This window comes from Apaloderma vittatum, unplaced genomic scaffold, assembly GCF_000703405.1.
Source record: "Apaloderma vittatum isolate BGI_N311 unplaced genomic scaffold, ASM70340v1 scaffold11267, whole genome shotgun sequence".
NCBI lineage: Eukaryota > Metazoa > Chordata > Aves > Trogoniformes > Trogonidae > Apaloderma > Apaloderma vittatum.
The window spans coordinates 82,334-105,236 of NW_009724642.1; the positions used below are offsets into that span (position 1 = coordinate 82,334).

A 22,903-nucleotide genomic window follows, 5' to 3' on the forward strand; every position below is an offset into this window, starting at 1 on the left:
CCTTCTGATCTCCACGTCATTACAGGAGGACACAGAACAAGCCTGTGATTTGTTCTTATCATTTCATGTGCTTATTATGATGATACTTAAAAACTCTAGTAAGTACAAAAAAGAAACCCAACTTAAAAAAAAAAATCAGCAAAACTTTACCCTTTACAAAAAACCAGAAGAGCCCTAGCTGTGTTCAGCGTGTTTTATAACCAGTACAAACTTACCAGCAAGTTGTATGAAAAATCAGGAGTAACAATAAATTCTAGGTCTGTAGAAAGCTCTGTTACACAAAACGAGCTTAGCACAGCTCTCTGCACAGAAATTCAAGTTATGAACAGCCTAAGCAGTCTCCTGAGAGTTACAGCATTTTCCACCTACCGAGCAAAGTTAGTTCAGACTCAAGCTTGATGGCAGATTCAAGTAGCAGCGCCTCCCTATTGTCAATACTGGTTTCTGCTAGAAAATGATGGTTTAACCACTCTGCATATTCTGCATCACTCATCACCTACAGAGGGACAGAAAACATATGGCATGTGTCTGCACTGTGTTTTCAAAAGCATCTCAGAAGTGTCCTCACAGTTTCTTCTGCTGTTACTTCTGAGGTTATTTCTGTAATCCCAAGAGTTACTTCTGTCCTGAAAGCTTGGTCATGGACTGTAAACAGTCTTAAAAATACATTTTTAAAGGAATACCTTCTTAGCAATACACAAAGTGCGCAGCCCTCTTCTGGCATAGTCATCCAAATGCTTCTGAGTTCTCTCTTTAATCTTCTTTTGTTCCAATTCTGAATTACTAGTACCTATTGTCACACAAAAGGTGAAGAAAGCAAATTAAATATGCATTCTTAGGCTAAACTTAGTGGAAAATTTTGAGGGTCTTAATAAATTTTAAAAACACCAGTGTTAACAGGTTTTACTTTAACTATGGCAGTATCTTCACCTTTGCACAATGTACTGTGGCTGTATCTCTAGTAAGCGTGCAGTGTGTCAGTCTGCACAAGCAGTGAGGTGGAACTCACCTGGTACTGGTACATCTTTGAATGCCACTAGTGTTATCAAGCTGTTCCTCGAAGATGATTTTCTAAAATGAACTGGACTATGACACTTGGGAAGTTTTACTGTCATTGGTTTAGTAACATGACTAAAAGGGCAGGTACAGGAAAACTTTTCTAAAAATAACCGTTAAGGGGTGGACTCTTCAGACAAGCATTCACCTCACTTAACTTTGGACATGTAGAAAAAACTTAGGTTCCAAGTTCACCTTGAAAATCAAAGTAAGGAGAAGAACCTCCAGACATGAAATTACTCCTCTAGTAAGACGATGGATTTTGGAGGTACCGTTTCTGTCCCATGGCCAACAGAGGCTTTTTGTCTAGACTTTAGCTTGCTAACGTTACATGAGTTAAAATTCACCCTCGGAACTGGAAACACCCCTTTTCCTCACTGAGGTCAGCCAGCCATCGGTCATACAAATCAAACTCCCTTTTGCAGAAAGCAAGCCTTTAAAAATAATTCCTTTATAGTACTTTCCAAATCATTAAGAAAACTCCCTTGGAACATCTTTTGAACTTAAATATATTCAGTTATTTATTTCTAACACACGCAGATAATGCTATCTTTTTACTGCCTTCACTTAAAAAACAATGACTGTTTGCTGTAGTGTATGAATAAACCGGTTAGTGCTTAAGCAACATGTGGCAGCTTCAAAAAACATTTATCCCCGAACAAAAGGGCTCAGCAGGAGGCACCACACAACTTTATAGATATTATTATTACACCTAGAAACAAAGAAATAGTCAGTAGCCAAGGGAAAGAACTTGAAGAGAACTGATGGGTGACATCTGCTATCAACACCTCTCCCCAACAGCTCAGAGCACTAACATAGCTAAAGGTATCTCACTCTCATGAACACATCTCGCTGTGCAGCAGAAGGCAACTGTTGAAGCAGGTGACCTTACTTTCTAACTGCAAATACTTCAGCTGGCTCCAAAGGGTTTGCTTAGACACCACTACATCCTTTGAATAACAGCTGCTTCTCTCTTCTCGGCTTGCACATCGGCACACAGCACAGCCATACCGAGGTGCCGAGCAATGCTGCCTTTCTGGGTTCCCTACAAGGAGCGATTCGCAGACAATAGTTCTTCTGGTTACTCGTCTCTCCTCAGGATTGGGACATCTGTTCAACTGAACTGGAGAATGACAAAGGTGAGCAAAGGATTAGAAGCTCTACAGGTACCTTCAGATGCACTTCGCAACAAATCCATCATGACCGAGTCTGCACCTTTCGTGTACACCACCACTTCATTGGAGACCGGATGCCGAACCACCACTGACATCCGCTTCCGCACTGAATCAAAAGGCAGGACGTGCAAAAGCTGGAATGTTAAGGACCCCAGACCCGCAAAGTCCACAGTTACTTGATCTGGAGTCCTAGACTGTAAAACACATTTATAAGCCCTTGCTGCATGAACCAAGGCAGCTTCATCTGGACTCTCAGCTTCGTAACACAGTTTAGGTAAGGGAGACAACTCAATAGATGACGCAGCACTTTTGTCTTCATGGTCAGCAGCTACATTCACCATATCGAGTTCCTGAGGCACCTGGGAGTTTTCTGGGCTGTCAGTGTTGTGAGGCTCAGCAGCCCTTGGAGCAGCTCCATCCAAAGCAGGTGAAGTCAGTTTCATTCTGAAAAGGGAGAGTTTGCTCACGAAACTATTGGGGCTTTCAGCTGATGGCTCTTTTATGCTTGGAAGTGGTGAGGAACTTAGTCTCCGGACTGACAACCTCTGGAACACCTGCCTGATTTCCTCAAGTGACTTAATAGGCATCCTACCCAGCGAAGAGAGTCTCATCTAGAACAGAACAGTCAGGAGAAAGCATTTATGTTAAAGTCTTCATATTTTATTATATTAAACAATGACAGCTTACAAACTACATATGTTTCTTAATGGATATAGTATATTAAAATTTATTATGAATTTGATTGCTTGTATAAAAGAGGGCCAGCTCAATTAAGCATGTAACCATACGAGTACACTAAACAGCTTCTGTAAGAGTTTTGTTATTCAAACCAAAAAAATTGTGAAAATACTTCAGATCTGAAAACTGTACATGTTGCAAGTTTGATTCATGACTCCATACAATACTTCTCTTTAGAACTGTTTCAGTAATGAAACAGTTTGTATGAAATTATAACTTCTGAATGTTGTGGCAAAGGGAACTAAAAACTTCAATTCTTCTTCTGTATTAGCAAGATTCTTCTATGAAGAATAAATCAACTCCGTACCCCTCACAGTAACTAGCTGCAAGTACTGTTAGAAATGCAGTACTTTATCAATACTTTTTAATGTCTGAGTTTAAAACAAGAGACAGTTCTCCTTCCACCCATGTTACAAAACAACTAGCTTGCTGTTGTTCAGAACAGTTAGGCAGCTAACAGTTTACAAACAAGGAACAAGGCAAGGCTGCCATTCATTTCTCATTATCGATGAAGAGTTAAGAATGATTTACCACCAGGAAGCATGCTCTCCTTTGCCACCAAAAGGCATAAAGGACAGACTCTGGCTTCAGTTCTACTGCAGTTGCACACAACAATTCAACATCATGGAATCAGGGACTAGGAACATTCTTTTCATCACCTCTTCCCAAGGCAACACTGAAATGTTTCTCTGCCTTGAGCTGTTTTGTCTCATTCCCTAACTGTGAACTCAGAAACCTCATGCCACATTGCCCCTCCCAGCCTACCCTAGTAGTGACCTGGAGACCTTCTCCCCTGTTAGCAAGTCATCCAGAAATACCATTCTCAAAAAAACCCTGAGAATCTTGCCTCTGTATTTTTCTACGTCACCTTTTAGTGATAAATAATTATGAACAGGGCTGTCTCATCCATATGTGGACCTGCAGGTTGCCTATTATGCTTTCTGGAAATGCCTGGAAGCACACTGAAATACCAGGCTATACATACGAGGAGGTACTCGGCAGGATACCTTTTGGGAATGTCTCCAGCCATGGTTGTAGGTTTCCTGCCTAGATGGACACCCAAATTTAGTCTTGAACATGCCACAAACATTTTTTTTCAAAAGACAAAGTCAGTAAATAGAAATCATCAGGTGATGGGGTAAGGAAATCACAGTTGAACTTGGGAATTTTCATGCAACTCAGTCCAAATTGGTAAAAAGTGGGGCTGTGAAAATTCCACCCTGAAAAGAACTATTTGAGAAAGTAGTAGCATCTTTAAATAAACATTAATTTTAAATAAATACTCCAAAAACAACAAGTGGTGCCAGGAAGACTTAAGCACACTCCAGACCACTGAATCAGGACAGTCTAGCAAATACACTCTACATTCAAGGTGAAACCACTGCAAAAAATTTCTTCTTCAGCTTATTACATGTATGAAACTTGATCTTCTGTACTGTTTCTGAAACTCTGAATAGTAAAGCACCAGGTAAGAGCATTCTCAGTTTCAGTATTCTGGGAGTCTTCTGAGATTTTTCTTACCTTTCAGACAACGAAAACCTATTTCTACAGGTCACTGGAGTGTTAAGGCACTCTTAAAGGGAACTATACAATATTTGGAAAAAGATAACTAGAGTATAGAAAAAATCACAACTGCTATTTGTCTTGTTAAAGTTAGGAACAGTCTACACACAGAAGCAAAAATATTGAAGCCAAGTTTTTCTATATCGGAAAAATATTACCAGCATTATATTACACATCATCTCGTACTCTGTGAGTGTACAGTCATTCCCTTCTTTCTAAAAGGACAAAGCAATAAAGAACAGGATCATTTTTTTTAAATGCCAGTTAATGTTTTTTTCCTTTCGTAATCAAACCAAAAGAAGCTCATTTATTTATGAATATGGCCAAATATATAAAAAAAATGGCCTTCTTACCTTCTGGCGTGGCTGATTGGGGACTGAAACTACAACAGTATTACAGACTGCCAGAGCAAGAAAGAAGTCAGTGATGTACACAGTCTCCAAAGATGACTTGCTGCTGCTTTCTTCTGATTGTTGATAGGAACGAGAAGAAATTTGACTGAACTTCTCCAGCAGTTGTGCGTCTGGTACAACATCCGTTTCCTATCGATGAAATTAATAAAACTGTCCATTAGGATATAAGCTTAATTTCAGCCTCTGGAGGTTAAGTTAGTTACAGATGAATGAAGTGTAGAAGCTCATACAACTGCCTTCCTGGCCAATGCTCAGCTGGGTATACCAGGAAACAGAGGAACACACCGGTGTCTTCACTGCCATGTGCCAGCCCATTGGAAATGGCAAACTTCATGTCCACACCAGTGAACAGTAGAACTTTAGTTCACAGACACTTCAGCAGAGTTTAAGCATGGTAAATGCTATTTAGACACTTTTGTGTACAGAAGCAGAGTTTTACTTCATGTAAACTCCCAATAAGTATTAGTCACCTCTGTATTTCCTACTAAAAGCCAAACAAAATGCTATAAACCTCTTAAAATGAAAGAATCAATTGCTATCAAGGTGAAACTGATCATTTTAGCTGAAGTGATCATGGACTCATAGCAGCAAGAACCGAAGCACACACCTTTGCAACTCAACAAACATCTGCAACATCAACTGCAAATAGGATGCAGTCAAGCAATCATGGAAGGCTCTAGTTCTGATGGAAGAGATAAAGGATTTCTTAAATGGCAAGCACTCCAAAAAACAGCAGGAAAAAGATATTCCTTCATGAGCTACTTGAGAAATTTTGATTCAAAACCAACAGCTTTACTTACAATGGGGCTGCTAAAAGCCATGTGTCCTGAGTGGGGAACATCACCTTCTCCCTCTTCCCTTCCTAATGCAGGGGAGCTACCAGACAACCGATTCAAAGGCTTTCTGTTCGAAGGTTCATTTGCAGCTCTGCAGTCGTGCCCCTGCCATTCTGATACATGGGCTGAAGAGTGACACTGACCACCAGCTGTATCTTCATCCTCCGAATCCATCTCTTGATAAGATTCCAACCTTTTTGCTACGGAAAGGAAAAAAAAAAACAACAAATACACTCCAGGAGCAAAAAGAAACTTGTCTAAAACACTGCCTGAAGGATCAGAAACCAAAATTTTAAAATAAGGAGTTTATCATGTAGTTAAGAACAATCCACAGTTTATGAAACAAAAAAACCACCACAAGCCATCACACTGGCTTCCTGTTTGGGTGCTTCAAAAAGTGACACTCGACTGGAGAGAATCCAGAAGCAGGAGCAAGAATGATCCAGGGTATCAAATAACAGCCTTGAAGCACATGAAGGGCAATTGCACAGAGAAAGGAAACAGTCTGTTAATCACAGAACCATAGAATGGCCTAGGCTGGAAGGGACCTCAGAGATCATTTAATCCAATCTCCCCATCATGGGCAGGGACATGACAACTCATGGAAACACATGGGGACCAAGCGGGGATCGAACCCACGGCCTTGGTGTTATCAGCACCTGTTCTCTGTGCACACTGGGGGTAATAAAAGATACAATACTGCAGCATGACAGACTCGGGCTAAGCATCAGCAAAACTTTGTCAGAGAAGATATGACATACTAGAACAGAATGCCTGAGAAAACAGTGAATTGCACATCACTGGAAGTCCTGAAGAAACAAACAAAAAAATGTTTGTTAAAATGACAGCAGTGATTCAGTCTTAGGCCAGAGAAACAGGACCAGATCACCTCCTGATATGTTTTCTAGCCTAATTATTTTATGGTGAATCAGGATTGTATGTCAGCGGTTTGACAAGCACAGCTTCTAGCAGAAGCTCAGTGAAACTGTGTTTCTTAAAATTTCTGTATTGACATACGTACCCAGTTTCTGAGTATTTAACTGCAGAGCAGGTTTCAATATTAAAACTTTGTCCTGGCATGCCTAACACCTTTGCACTGAAGATATAAATGCAGCCCTGTGACCCACACACAGATCTAGCTAGGAAGATGACTGCTGTAAAGAACCTCTGCAGCAAATGAAAACATGCCTGTGCTCTCACGTGCCTGTTAAGAACACACCCAAGTGTTTGCACTGGAGTTCTGGGGCAGTGTGTGTCCACATGCAAGAGGCTGCAATCTCAATCCAGACAGCCCTAGAGCACTGTACGCTATTCAGTTTTCAAGTTTTTACCTGTCACTCTGAAAACAGCGTGCAGTGAGTGCACGCTGGCAGTTCCCCATCTGCATCCACAGACAGCATGGAAAAACTGTTCTGAAAGCTGTGCAATGCCTATTTATTACATTAAAGTACAAATCCAAACAATGGCATCCTAGGAAAAAAGCAATATTAACATACAGACATCCATAACACCAATAATTCCCTGTTTTTTTCTTATTTAAAAAGTGTCAGCTACTGTACAGGAAAGAAGTGAAAAGTGGGATATTACTCTGTTTTATACGAACCGGAAACCTATCCACAGAGCAGATTCCCCAGCTCTGGTGCTAAAAAATGAGATGTAAATAGGTCTGTTATGTCACTTCTGAGGCCTTTTCCTCCCAGCCAAAGCACAGGAGCTTAGCTCTGTTCAGGAAATGAGCTACAGGATTCACTAGCCTGTTAAGTTCTTAGTATTTCCTGTTGCCTGCTCTTCCAGGAACATAAATGAAAGCCTTCCTGTCCTTCATCTCACCATTCTGATGAGTCCAAGTAAAGTAGGGAGACCAGAGCTTGCACCTTCCTTGGTACACCATGTCCCTGATGTCAACATGAATGCATCAAAGTGGTTCTTTTTCAAAAAAAGTAAATCCTCTGAAAATCTACTCTATATTTTATTGAAGTTGTTCATTCACCAAGTTTGCAACTTGAAAACATCTCTTCTCACTTTGCTGTCGTCATCCTTCTCAGGATAATTATGCAAAGCCAAAGAAGCACCTGGACAACCGCACCACAAAATTTTCACAGTATGTGCCAAAATTACCATAAAAATGGTTTGTAACCACCTGCCCTTGTGACACAACAAAGAAGGGCTGGACTGACTCTTTGCTGGGGCCAGCAGGGTGTGTCTTTTGCTCGCAGCTGTGAGCAGTTCTGTCCCGCAGCAAAACCCCAAAGCGGGGTTTAACAGGCAGCTGTCCTTCATGTGTCCCCCTGCCAGCACCTCACCTTCGGTATCACTCACAAGCAAAACGGCAACTGTCTGCAGCCACTAGTACTTACATAGAGTAACAGTAATAAAAAACTTTGTGGTTTCATGTAGTTAATAAAAAAGCAAATTGAATCAAAGACTTCATGTCACTACCCAGTTTTCTCTCATGCCTGGAGTGGCATCTTCTGGCTCCCAGGCTTCAAGTAGGTTCTCATGAAATGTATATTAAAAGAAGTTACACTAAAAAGGCAACGAGGCAGCAACTACTCAGTTGCACTGCTGGCTGACTTTTTGACTAAAACTAAACTTTGACAGAAGTACTTAACCTTTGCAGTCTTAACACAAACATGTACCCACATTGGCTTGACTTGTACCTTAGTATTAGTGTTAAAACCCTGATTTCAGTACATATTTTACTTGGGTTACTGTATCCTCAGGGCAATGCTGAATGGGAGCCTAAGATATATTACATAAAGGTGGCATACTGCTATGGCCCTCAACAGGATGTTTGAAGCCTATACTGCTAGGCAAGCATTGGCATTCCAATTAAAAAATATATATAGAGAAAGGAAAGAATAGATGGGCAATTTTCCTAGGTTCTGGGTTCTGAATATTGCAAGGACAGAAAAAAACCCACACCAGGTATGACTTCCTCCAGAGCAAGTAAGGAATATTCTCTTTGTGGTATCAAATATGTTGGAACTTAACTAGCTGCAAAAGCAGCACCTTACATACAGCCTTCAAGTCTCTTAACACACCACATATGAAGAGATTCAAATAATGGAGAAAGATACACAGCTATTCGTAGCATCAGTCTGAATTAACACCTTGTGTGAGCCCCACAAGTTCACCAGACCCCTATCAAAGCTTTCAGCTTCTCTGACAAAAATAACCCATTGCGAACACATGTTTACCGACTCACCATTTTCTTTATGGCAATACTCCTGTCCTGCAATGCTGCATCTCCGAAAAACCATCTTATTTTCAGTGAGGGTTCCAGTCTTGTCAGAGAAGATATACTGAATCTGGCCAAGATCTTCGGCAATATTCAGAGCTCGACACTGAATTGTTGAGTCTGTTTTCTCATGGTAAAAATCAATGTCATTCTGGATTAAATAAATTTGTCCCAATTTGACAATTTCAATTGAAACATAGAGCGAAACTGGGATCAAGACCTAGCAAAATGGAACATGGGGATTAAATAAAATCAAACTCTTTGGCCAGTTACAAACATGAAGTAGCTCCACTGAAGCTGAAGAGCTACTTCAAAGATATGAGATCAGAATATGACCCATGTACAAAGCAGACCAAAGTTACCTGTAATAAAATGATCATCGTCCAGAAAATATTGAACCCTGCTAATGCTGGAGGAAGCAATTTCCCAACCGGTTCAGGCATGTTAAAAAAAGGTATTTCTGAATACCTACTTAACCAAATTCCATGGCCTTGAAAACAAGAACAAGATAAAACGAGTCAGTTGTTTGTAAACTGTATTGTTGTAAACTCTTCAGGGTCACGGTGTTAGCTGTTATACTCTGCAGTTCTTTCTAAGCTTTCAAACTACTATTTTCTCTCTTGAGATTTTCCTCAACAGGAACCCCATATTTAATTAAATATCAATGCACAGAAGAATAAATACCTTACAAGCATTTCTATCAACAGCACATCTCAGAACTAAAGGAATACTAACTACACTTCATAAGCACTTCCCTCCCCCTGAAACAGCTTTGGCAATTAACTGTATTATCCCTGCTTGTCCAGGTTTTATTTGAACACCATGTCATCATCATTAAGTGTACGCTGAAAAGTTTTTTCAACATTTTTTAAAAACCTTTTTGATTTGTCATAAAAGTTAGTCTGCTTAGATTTATTCAGGCTCCCTATTTAAAAACTAGCGACTCCTTACAACTAGTCAGACTAAGCCTCTCCTCACAATGCTGTACATGTGTCTCCTGTTACCTGAAAAATCTTAAGAGAAAGTAAGAGTTTTGCAGAGCAATTAGTCAGAGAAAAGAGAACTGAATTGGAGAAGCAGGTTCCAGACCTAAGATCTCACACCAGGAACACACTTCTTGACCACATCCCAGACTAAACAACGTGGCAGCATCTCTAAGGGCTAGGGAATTACACATGGATAAAGGCAGTTTCCGAGATGGGCTCTTAAAATGAATCAGTCCCAAATTAAAACAACAAGTGTTGTAGGCTGAGAGAGGAAAATAGTAGGAGCCTGATGATTCTCACTTACCTATTGCACCAGTCAAACACATCAAAATTAGAAGCAGAACACACCAAAGAATATCAGTGTTCACTTTTCTTTCCAATTTACTGCGCTTGTAATGAGGGCCACTATTATTCAGCATAGCTTTGGTTTCATGACCTGTAACCACAACACAGGTTGAAATTCTCCAACAGCAGGTATCAGAACCACAAGTGCTTCATACTTCTAAAGCACTGGGAAACAGGACATCGCTGTTAACTAGTATTTGAACAGAAATTACAGTATGAGCAACAAACTGCTCCTACAATATATGAATTTTGTGCTAACGAAAACTGAACAAGCTAAACTAAAATCTCTCATGTACGCATTGACTTTCATACTGTCAATAATATTCCTTCCTATAGAAACAATCTTACTCTTCATGTTTTCTATATTATTTCTAATATTTTCTACAAAATCCTGCACCTGCATTACAATTATCTGGCTGGACACATCATACTGATCACTTTAAAAACCTCTGCCCTTTGATACAGAGCACTGAAGAACAGCACTGGCTTCAGAAAAATATCCTAAGCAAGCCACACATCTCCATGTCCATTTCAAAACCTGGGTACATCTTCGCAACTAACAGCTGAGGACAAGGACCCGTTCACAGGAACAGAGCTGGCTTCCCACGAACAATCAGACACATCAGTTCTTTACACTGTTAGAATAGAAGCAATCTTAATCCAGATGTGCGTTCTTAACGTTTCTAGCTAGAGCTACCTTCAAGCTTTTACTCCTCTTATTCCTCTTTGTATGATACAATTTCTTAGGGCACATAACTCTTATTTTGTTTGCAAAGTGATCTGTGAAAGCTAGGGTGGTTCACTAACCTGCATATACCACTATGCCCACAACAGCTTCTGTGTTTCTCACTGTGCATCCTCGGAGCAGCAAGTTCTCCTTGCTGAGGCCCACTCGACCTTTGTTTGAATGCTCACTGAAAAAAAAAAAAAAAGCACGTTACTCCACCTGTAGGACTCTAAGAATTGCCAGTCAGTCTTTGCAGAACTATTAGGGAGCAGATTTCCCAAAGAGGCTGAGAGCAACTGACTGCCACTCTATTTCCAATTAAACTTTTCAAAAGAATGGGGTAACATGCATGCAGACCAGCTCTGAAAATCCAGACATGTAAGCACTGTATCAAAATTTTCTTATGTTCACAAGTCCAACATTTGCCAGCTAGTGTATGAGAAGAAGGCAACACTACTGAAAAGAGCTCAAGACAAACACTTGAAGTCTGAAAACCTACAATTTCTACTTGGATTGCAACATCAGAAAAAAAATTAACAAAATTTAAAATTCCATTTTAAATATACTGTGAGCATTGTTACTCCACTGACATACTTTCAGAGCAGGTAGGGCCACTGTTTGTCACAGTCCTTCCTTAGAGACTAAGATTTACATATATTTATTTTACTTTTTATGTTTCTAACATGTCAGTGCCATCAGGGAAGCATGTAGACATCATAACTCTCAAAACCTGTAAATCAGTCACCCCATGGAAGAGTGTTGTGCTTTCCTATTGTCTATACAAAATCATAAACCCATAAGAAGAAAAGACACAGATAGGTGCATCGGTCAAAAAGAAGTTCCAGCAAATCACTGATGGTTACATAAAATGCAGTAAAGCAGGAGAGGAAGCCAGTTCTTCCCATTTCCAATTCTGAGCAATGCAGCTTGTCCAGTCAGGCCAAGGTTCAGACCAAACACTGTAGATATCAAATGCTATTAAGAGCAGATCTGAAACAGCTATTTCAAATATGGAACACACACTTGCAAAGAACCTGAACTAAGACGTTGAAAATATTCAATACAAAATAAAAAGCACTAGTGGGCTTCCCCAGCACACAATCTGCTGCTCAGAAAGCCCTTCTGGAGCTCCATCTGCTGGGCTGCCCTCAGGAATGTAGTCGTGCCAACTGACGTCTATATACACTGTCATTTTTTAAAGCAAACATTATAAGCTGAGTATTAGTTAAAAGCAAATGTATGTAAGCTGAGTATTAGTTAAAGCAAATGAAAATAGTTCGAAGAGTCACCAGGCCTACTTACACAAAGCCTCGGAAGCGACTGAGGTCATTGTTCGGACTTTCACACTCTATTCTACTGGAAAAATGTTCTGGATCTATTTCAGAGACCTAAAACCACAGAAAAAAACCCCAAACAAACAGAGAACTCAGATAAAATATGATGGAACTTGAAAACACCATAAATTCATATTTTCACATATTAATATGTAACAATACAGCTTCAGAACTGTAAGATCCTGGTACTGAATTGATGATACTTTGAGAATACTGGAAAGGAGAAAATGGGTGGAAGAGTGAGGAAGAAGAAAAAATGTGCAGTAAGAACATCTGAAAAGCAGAGATTCCCCACAGTTGATTTTTTCTTTGGTTGGTTTTTCATGATAAGGGGAAAAGAAGAGGCACTTTTCTTCTCTGCAAGCAGAATTCCTCCCAAATAGTCATTGTTTCCAATACCATGACCAGAATGCTATTGGTGCTAATGCAAAGAAAGCACATAGAACTTTTCAAGGATCTCTGAGCTGTGTCAGTATCAAGGAAAGGGCTGTTATAAAACACTGGGAATACACGTCGTGAACAAAGAGCAGGTGAGCTCTTCAGTGATGAGAAAAGCCAAACAAATGTCCTTTATTAATAAAGAATGAAACCTGACAAGAAGAAAGAGAAAAACCAAAATGTCGTATCTTTGGAGTTACCTGGAATTGCACTTGCAATCTGATTTCAGTTAATGGCATATGAATATGCCTTTGGTATAAGAGAGCTGTTTCCAAGCTCAGTACCTTTCACTAACTCTTTGGCAAGTAATTTGTTCTGCTCTTTAGAAAAAAAAAAATGACCAATTTAAGGTTTCAAACTCCAAGGATAAATCTTTAATTCCCAGGTGCAATTGAATACCTCCTCTATGCAGTTAGAAGACTCAGAGAAGGCTGCGCTCCCACAACTGGGTGCCCTCACACTGGCAGTATACCAATTGTGAGGTTAAAACACAACCCTATAAGTAGAATTTAAAACTTTGTTGGCTTAATTAAATTTTTTTTTGCCATTTTGCTGTACTGATTTCCTGCACTGTATCAACTCAAAGTCAATATGAACACAGTCTTAGGCAGACAGACACCTTCAGTCTCTTTGCAAATTTAATTAAGTATGAAAGACATCTGTCTCCATTAACCTTTCTCATGTTTATTTTACGGGAAATACAACATTTCTGTAAAATCTTCAGCAGTATAAAACTTCTTTGTGCCAGCATCCAACATTTTGTCTGCTAGGCATAATACTAAAGAAAGTTTATTTGTCTGGTATTAAAACAATGGCAGTCATCTCTCAGGTATCTGAGAGATTGTATATGAGTATGTATATGAATTACTTATAAAGCCTTAACCTTATAAAGCCTTCCATCATTCCAAAGCATAGATCAATTCCTCACCACTACCTGGTAAGTGTAAATCCTCTCAAATTCAGTGATCATAGAATCATTTAGGTTGGAAAAGGTCTTTAAGATTACCGAGTCCAGCCACTGCCAGGCTCACCATGAAACAATGTCCTTAAATATGTCCCCATGACGATCAGTCTTGAAAGGGAGAGATGACACAGTAGGCTCATAGCAGAAAAAAAAAAGAGTTCCAAAAGTTTTAGAAATCCTTGAAGGAATACAACTGGAGCTAAAAACAAATTTGCAATATGAAAAAAAAAACAACAGTGAAAGAGATAAGATAGTATCTACTTCTCTTCTCGGTCATCACAGAATTCCCTTCTAAAAAATTCAATTTCTCATCCGTGACATGATATGCACCATAAATGACTTTGTGAAATCTACCTGAATGGTTACTTTTACCATGTGGCATACTTGAAATACATCTCTCTTTCTCTGCGTTAAGTGAACATGCAAAGATTTGCTCCAAAATAACTCAACCAACAAATTAGAACTATATTACCAAGTTACTTTGTTTTCAGACAGGGATTGCTGAGCTATCAAGAATTAGGCAGTCTAGGGATTTTTTTGTTTTTTTTCTTGATCATCTGTCATGTCAACTTGTTTACACCACTAGAAATGCACAATTATCACCTGCTCTGAATATCCTTTCACCACCTGCCTCTGCTTTAGATTGGTTTCTCCATCAAGGCCTGCTGTTTCAATGTAACAGATGCCATCCAGGTCACTAGAATATAACAGCACCATGTCAAGAGTTCATTACGTGAAAGACGGATGAAGTCCCCAACATTGATATTTTTCCAGCATTCATCTATGTATTTCTTCTCCTTCCTGAAATACAGATAAAAACAGTAATATTTTTATAAATGCATAAACTGAAAGCTCGGAGAAACACACTGTAACCAAAAAATTACTCTAATAGTTAATTCATACTTCCAAGTCATTAAAAAAACTCTGATGAGATTGTCTGTTAGCTCAAGGTGAATCTAATTACACATAATCAGTTCTGGGGTCCAAGTCTTGTTTTTCTGGGAGTTACATTCCAGACATCCTCCCAGAATAATTTTAGCTCTGTTTAAAATTCAACGCACTTGCTTCCTGTATTTTCATTAGTGCAAGAAAGAAAACAGTGGGTTTGGGACTTTTCTTTGGGTCACCACTTTTTCTTGCGGTTATGCAACCAAGAGCAACAATATTTTCCCCTTCTGATAGGGCCTTCCAAAAACATCTGTCTGCCAAGATGGTGAACATCTACCAGAAAAGAATATTCAGCAACCACTTCAGTAATGCTCTAAATATAAATACCTGCATTCACAAGCTTTAAAAATATATTTTCCATTAATTTTTAATGTAAGGTACAATACTCAGGAGAAGTGAATAAAAGTTCAGGCCCATCAGCATTGAGTCAAAATGCCTTATTAATATGAAACACCCAGGTATGACATATATTGAACCTGAACTGTTTTCAACTTTCTGTTTATAGCTTCTGTTCTGCCCTCAGCTGAGATGAAGAATCTTCCCTTTATGTAACCACAGCACTTTATTGCAAGCACTGTCAGGTTTAGAGCGTTGAAGAGGATGCAAGGTAACAAGCAACAAGGCATGTTAGCTGGAAGCACGGAGGAGTAGGCTACTGCGACACGGGTGGTGGAACACTCCTACAGCTGCTGTTACAAACCCCGCACAGCTATGGATTAAGTATGTTTATGTAAGAATTACTACTGCGCTCAGTGGCTGTCTGGCTTTTGTGCCTTGTACAAACCCTAGAGAGGAGCATATAACTCTCCACAGTTTCTTCATTTCTTGGCCTTCCAGATTGGAGTGCAGTCTGGGCTGTCTTCCACGTTGTGCCTCCTTCCCTTCTCGTTCTCAGCCAGTCAAGAATCATAGAATAATTAAGGTTGGAAAAGGTCTCTAAGATCATCTAGTCCAACCATCCACCCAACACTGCCATGACCACTAAACCATGTCCCAAAGTGCCATATCTACATGTTTTTTGAACGTTTCCAGGGATGGCGCCTCCACCACTTCCCTGGGCAGCCTGTTCCAATGCCTCACCACTCCTTCAGTACAGAAATTTTTCATAATATCTAATCTAAGCCTCCCTGGTGCAACTTGAGTCCATGTCCTCTTGTCTTAAGAGAAGCATACCAGGCAGTTGGGAAGTGCAACCTAGCTTCTACAGCACTGGCACGAGCATGGACATTGTGTGTAGGCTGGTGATTATTTGCTAGCTTTAATCGAAGTGCTATGTAAAATACTGAAATAGAAACAGACACTTTTAACAACAAAGAAAACATCAGAATAATATTCCCTGTGTCAAGCTTTGCACCCATGCCTTTCAGACCTGCCTTATCTGACAGCACTCTTTGGAAAATGCCTGTCTACAAACAGAAGGCACAAAGCCCACACAGTGTACTGTGATAGTTTTTCCAGTGAAAATAAGGTGGAAGTGGTCTGAAAGTACAAACAAAGCAAAACCAGGAAGCACCAAAGGCTGACATGAAATTAAAGAAATATAAAGGCATATCTGTTTTCTCCATAAGATGCTCATCACCAGTTTTCTACACAGATGGAAAACGGGCAGAATGGAAAGCATGTAAAATTTGATTAAAAGTACAGCTGCATCTATCACAAGATGGACAGATTCAAAAAACACTGCAGGAATTACCTTTTCATACTAAAAAAAAAAAGATTGAAGGAAAAATGTCTATAAAGTAAATTAACAAAACCCCATCTAATAATAGAGGTAAATAAATAAATCTAATAAAAAGGTAAAGGGAAGGAAGATCTGCTGAAGCAGGATGTGAATCTCAGCTATGGAAAGTACAACTCAGGCTTTGATAGCTGCGAAGGTGATGGCAAAGTACACTTCTTCAGGAGATCGAGTGAGCTGAAAACTAGTGATTTTTTTTTCAATTTTTACTTTATTCTTAGAACTACTGCTTAAGCATTGAAAACTACATCAGCATAACTTTTTGTGTAGGCCAATTTACCCCGCTCTGAAGGCCAAACGAGTCCAATTAGGGTACAACAGCAGCAGGAGCAGAATGCCCTGGTCACTCCACAACAGCACCCTTTTACTTCACCCTCCAAACAGGATGGAAAGGATTTGAGAACCCAGGAGGGTGGAGGGAGAAAATTACTTCCACGGTGAGCTTGTATCTAGAAGAGTCAGAGAAAGGATGGAAACAGAAAGGTAAGTTAAGAGAAAATAAGCTCATAAAGAAAGCAATGGTATCGCTAATGTAGTAAAGTAAAACTAACAGGTGAAAAAGTTGTCAACTTCTGCCACTGATTTCTATGGGAATTTTTCAAATTCAACTGAAATGTGCAAAGCCACAGAAACATTTGGAAATCAAAGATTTTGTGACAAAGCAAGCCTTTGATTTATCCTTGATTTATCCTTGAAGTAATTACTTACTAGAGATTAAAAAAGGAGAAAAGCTTTCATATTCTTGCATCCCTGTACTTTTTCTATCATGTATTTCACAAAAAGCTATGAAAATCTATTTGTCTGTGCTGCCAGGATTGAGATTAGTCCTCAGGAGGTGGAAAATACTTCTCTATTAAATCAAAACCTAATAAATGTGGGACTGAAAGTACATGACGCTTCTTTCTCCCTGATGCATCTGGACAAGTCTCACTTGTTATTCCCAGGCTGGAAGCTGGGAGAGAAAAGAAAAATTGAAGGTAAGGAAGAAACTTGTAGAAAGGATTATTCTTTCCAGAACTCAATTCCATAAAGAAAAATTGGGTATGAAATTAATCTGGATTTCAAATATGTAGAATGATTTGCATAAACATGCACTTGTAAAGAACAGTAATTGTAACATATCTAGACACAAGGCTTGGAATGAGACAGAAATATATTTGAGAGGTTGGCAGAAAAGGGGAGAACAAAAACTATCAGCTAGTAAAGCTATCCATGCTGCTAATGATGCAGCAAGTGGATCACGCACATATTCTTTATCCAGTTCAGCCCAAAGTCAGACATAACGTTAAACCAGCAGGTCAGTAGTTCTACTGAAATGACAGGAACTACAGGATGTTAACAGATGCTCAAACAGAAGTGCCATCATACTTCATGAGTTAAGGCAATTTAAAAAAGATCCTACTACTTTAAAACGATAACTTGCTCAAAATGCACAACAACTTGATAACTAAGTATTTAACATCCTAGCGACAACTACACACTAAATTAAAATGCACATTGTATTGTTTACTGATATGTTTTATTACTCCACAAGGGAAAGATGTGATAAAACTCCCACATTTTAAGCAACACTATCTTATTTTATCACATATTCAAGACAGAAATAAGCTTTTCTGGAAAAATCGGCCTCTATGTATTTAAGGCCAAATTCAGTAATTCTAATCTATCAAATGCCTACATTCCAGAACTCAAAAAAGCAGCAGGTTGAAAACTCTGAAACCATGGATGTCAGACATTTGCCATGCGTAAAAGCAAATAAGGGGGGTGGGGAAGACGTCGGACTTGTCAAAACGGCACAGAAACACTCAATTGCTCAGATTTTTCAAGGCACTGAGACTGACACGTTTTGTCACGGATAACAGAGCACACTGAAACCAGCTACCACTATGGACACTTAACTCTGTGTAAAAGCCAAGCCTCCCAAGAGTTCGAGAAGCAAGGAGGATCACGGCTCTTCCTGAAAATGCTTCATGTAAAGTACCTGCAGATACAAACAGGTGGCCGACCAGCTCTCGAGCACGAGAACTATTGCTTAGTTATGTTGAGACAGCAAGAGCAAGAAGAGCCTCTAAATTAGAGCATTTGTCTGAGTACCCACGTAGGTCTCAGTATCTAACGTGTAAGTAAAATTACACAGACAGCGTGTACAATGTGCACAACTTCTCCAGCTGAACAAACACACAGTAAGAAAATAACGAATTTGTACTCAGCGATACCTACTTCATCATGATGATAATCGATGGGATGATGCTTGATTAAATGCATGCTCTGAAAGAGTGATTACAATTTCTAAGGGATTCTTGTTGAACAAGTTAAGAAATTCTGAACCTTAATGTGAGATTAATGGAAGTTTAGGTAAATTGGGTTAATCACTTTTGTACAAGATTTAATTCTCATGAGCCATACCTCCAAGCTTATTTTTAACACCAGATTATACTATATAATTCATGACAAAGGAAGCAAGGAGGAAAAAAAAGTTACAAAAGCTAAATACTTGTAGGCACAAGAAGCAGTTTTTACAGATGACTAAATGGCCACTGATCATTACACATTTTTGGTGATGAAGAAAGAATGAATCCAGAAGAGAAGACCAGAAATTAATCCTGCTTCATTGACACTGACATGCGATTGCAAATAACACAATTTTCAGGAATATGGATATCAAATGCTTCAGCTTTCTAGCAATGAATCCTTTCAGGGTACATGACAATTTATAGCAGAAATAATCCATGTTCTCCCTTAAGCCTTCTCCGCAGACATGAAAAGGAAAGAAAACATTTATCTTCCCTAATAGCCCAATTACTTCCTTGTTTCAAGCTCAAGTTTCTATAGGTTGAGTAGAACGTTTCTGGGAAAGCTGCCATATATAATCATGTTTGCAGAACAAAAAGCTGTTTGGTTTTCTTTTGATGATATAAAATCATAGTCCAGATTTTTTCTATGGTTATGAGCTAGCTCTTAAAATACCAACAGAGTATGGCAAATGCCAGGAAGACGCAGATTCCATCTTCTGAGTAATATGTATTTAAATCATTATGTAGTACCAAATTGCAAACTTGCTGCACAAGCTGATTAAGGTTGCGTCTACAGTACAGAGTTTAGGGTTTGGCATAAACAGCTGTAACATTAAATTTTCAGAAATGTTTATTTTCACTGTATTGCCTTCACTAGGAAAAGGTGCATCTTTAATGAAAAGAGGGTCCTTTAAAGATGGTTTGGCACTACAGCAACTACTGTATGTTACTGCTTAGACTTCACTGAATTTGTTAAGGTGTCTAACTGCCAATCAGTCCTCTCCTACAGGCGCTATTTGTGACATTTTTCAAAATACTTGTGGCCCTGCATGACCACAGAGCATACAAGAAAGTAAAACAGTCCCCTATACTTCCTTTACCTTTGTATTTGACGGGCTGTGAATGAGTTTCAGAAAATCCTTTTCTGACAGGTATAAAAGAAAAACAGTAACGTGGGCAGCACTGACATTTAATTTAGAATATGGTCAGTTGGAGTTCCTGCCGTTTTATTATCCATGCTTAACATGCTTAATATCTGCCTGTCAGCAAACCTGTGGCCATGAGCACGCTCCAGCCCTGACCTCCACCTACGGTTTGTAGCCGTGCACTCCTGCGCTGTGGAACGGATGCTAATGCTGGTACCAAACTGTGTAACGCACACTCATAGGAAATGATCTCATTCTGTTCGGGGAAATGTTATTATACCGACACCATTAATGAGGTTTACCAATAAAATGATAAATTAGCAACCCTTGAATTTCCGTGATGCACACAGCGATTTTAGAGGAATTAAAAATACACCTGTCAAAACCAATGGTATGTACAACAATGCTTATGTAGTCAAAGTGCCTTTGTTAATATAGTTCAAACTTGGGCATGAACACTCTTGCCTCAATCAAAGAATAATTTTTTTCACCAAAGTTTACACTAATTTAGTAAAACGGGTGATCAAGACTCAACTAGACTACTCCCTGAGCAACCTGATCTATTTAGATCTGTTTTGAGCAGGGGGCTGGACTAGATGACCTCCAGAGACCGCTTCCAACTTACATTATTTTATAATTCCAAGAATATCCAAGAAGTTAACCAAAAGATTTATCAACAACTTTTTCACACACACTCATAATCAAATAAACACAATAAACCAGAAAGACACTCAACTCTTACCTGCTATATACTTTGGTCAGTAAGTTGTTTATCTGTTTATCCATTTTGTACTTGGAGTAATCCTCCAGTCCATCCTTCACTGCAATAATTGTCAGAACTGCTATTAGAGGTAGCATTGTAATTTCTTTTTGGAAGGCTTCCACCAGAGGAACCCAATTTAGGACAACTAGAAATAGGAAATACAAATTGGCAACTCTGAAACAAAGAGAAAACACAGAAGTCAGCTGTGAGAGCAGCCAGCCATCCTTATTCACTCACCCCACGCTATGTAAACACTTAAAGTTAGTAATTTTCCTCACCTCAACTTCAATTTAATAATTGAGAACCCTGAACTCTGTTTTCACTTAGCTGCACAGTTGCTTAACATGCATGATCAGATGATGCAGAAACCAAGATTTTTCCTGTATTTTCAAGCCTGTCCTCCAGGCACATACCTTCTAGTGAGGCTTTGGTAAACTTGCATTCTCTCAAATTTCCAGGTCTTTCAAACCTAATCATCCTCTGAGTGAGATGACCTGTTGCTAAATGGGAGCCATCCTACAACCTCCCTGAAGAACTTTGCAAATTAGCAGTCCTCCAAGCAGGAGGATGAAAAAAAAATGGCAAAAGAGGAAGACATGAGAAACACATTTGCAGGAAATGAGCTGAAAATCCTACTGCAGATTGCTGTGTGGCAGTGCTCCAAGAGTAAGGAATATTTCAAGAATCTGAAAGACAGAATTAGTGGAAATTACCTAAGCTATGGAGAAAAGGATTAGCCCAACACTGATGATACTCAAGGAACTTTGGTCAGATAACATAGATCTTTTCAGATGTGATAGGTCAGGAGGAAGAATATTTTTTTAATATCTGTCTATATAGTAACACAATACATTTAAATAAAAGCATCCACTTCAAAAGAATTATCACGATCACAAAGGAGTTCATTACCTGTGAAATTGTTCAAACAAATTCCGTGGTAAAAAATTCAATAAAGTATACTTAGTAGTTCGTATTTTGTTGTTCATGTACAGTTTTGATACTTTTTCATACTCTTCTTTAAAATGTCCCAAACAGGGTATCACTATCCTATGTTTGCCAATGATTTTTGATGATTGATAGCACTTGTTACTTGAATTGCTGCTGCTGCTACCTTCTCTGCCCTCTGTAGACACCAGTCGCTGCCAACGGTATCGGGCCCAGCGGATGGGATCTGCCATTGCACCTGAACTGCTTTATAATCCAAGGAGCGTCCTCTATCTGGAAACAGGTTAAAATACAGCAAGTTAAGTAACAGCTCTGTAAAGGCTAATTTCAACTAACAGGTCATAGTTTTGAATAAGCCTAAGAAAAATGTCAGTTCTGTATTTTGATTAAAAAACCCAAACAGACAGTTAATAGGATATTTGAGGTCAGGAACCTGTGCTTCAAAGGTTGAATTTAGCTGAACTTCATCCACTCTTTCAGAATACTAGCATTTGATTACTTTGTTTAAAACACACAATATTTTTGTAATAGCACTTCATGTAAGCAGCCCACCCACCAGTTTCTCACGCCATAGTATGCTGAAAAAAACTGACAAGCTGCTAATTCTGCAGAAAGTAGCATTTTGAAAGGAATCCTTATCTCAGACACAGCAGTCCTTCCTGATGGTTAACAACCTTTATTAAACTCAGGAGTCAACAATATAGCAATAAGCGTTGGAGTACAGCCTTTGACCTGAAGCATGGGTTTGCCAGTGAAAGGCACTAAGTAGCTATTGTGAACAAAAAACTCTTCCTATTGAATTAGAAACAGCTTTGAGAATTTTTACCAGCTGATAAAAGGATGAATAAACTTCATATGAATGCTTCTCCTCTATTCACCTTAGCTAAACTCTAGCAATCTACCCAAGAATTTGTTTTCTCAAAGAAAGCCAAAGTTCATAGGTATAGGCAATACTCACTTTATCAAACCACCTAATGCAGTCAGAAAAGGACTTTTTGCACAGAAAGAATGCTTAATAGAAGCTCAATACTTCTGTTTCTTACACTGAGGTTTTTTCCACAATTTGTGATGACTTTTTACAGTTAATAGTTGCTACATTTTTTGTACTACTTCTGCAGAGCAGCTCATCTTATACTTGTTCACAAACTATACCCTGTGAGCCTCAAATCACCAGTACAGCTACTTCTTGCTGCAGACTACTTTCCTACCATCTGGTATCTCATCATCTTACATGATAACAAAATTTTTGACTAA

The 22,903-nt window shown here is 39.1% G+C and overlaps 1 protein-coding gene across 1 annotated transcript in view; it reads right to left on the reverse strand.

Moving 5' to 3' along the window:
• The window catches only part of ATP10D (ATPase, class V, type 10D), a 36,877-nt gene extending 14,995 nt beyond the window's left edge, over positions 1-21,882 (reverse strand). Inside the window, 14 exon segments of the mRNA XM_009872603.1 lie at positions 370-496; positions 684-790; positions 2,227-2,842; positions 4,886-5,074; positions 5,746-5,981; positions 8,990-9,242; positions 9,385-9,512; positions 10,313-10,444; positions 11,161-11,267; positions 12,383-12,468; positions 14,420-14,538; positions 14,541-14,617; positions 20,684-20,878; positions 21,614-21,882. Coding sequence (XP_009870905.1) covers positions 370-496; positions 684-790; positions 2,227-2,842; positions 4,886-5,074; positions 5,746-5,981; positions 8,990-9,242; positions 9,385-9,512; positions 10,313-10,444; positions 11,161-11,267; positions 12,383-12,468; positions 14,420-14,538; positions 14,541-14,617; positions 20,684-20,878; positions 21,614-21,882 — 2,641 coding nt within the window.
• Between the last annotated feature and the right edge of the window lie 1,021 nt (positions 21,883-22,903).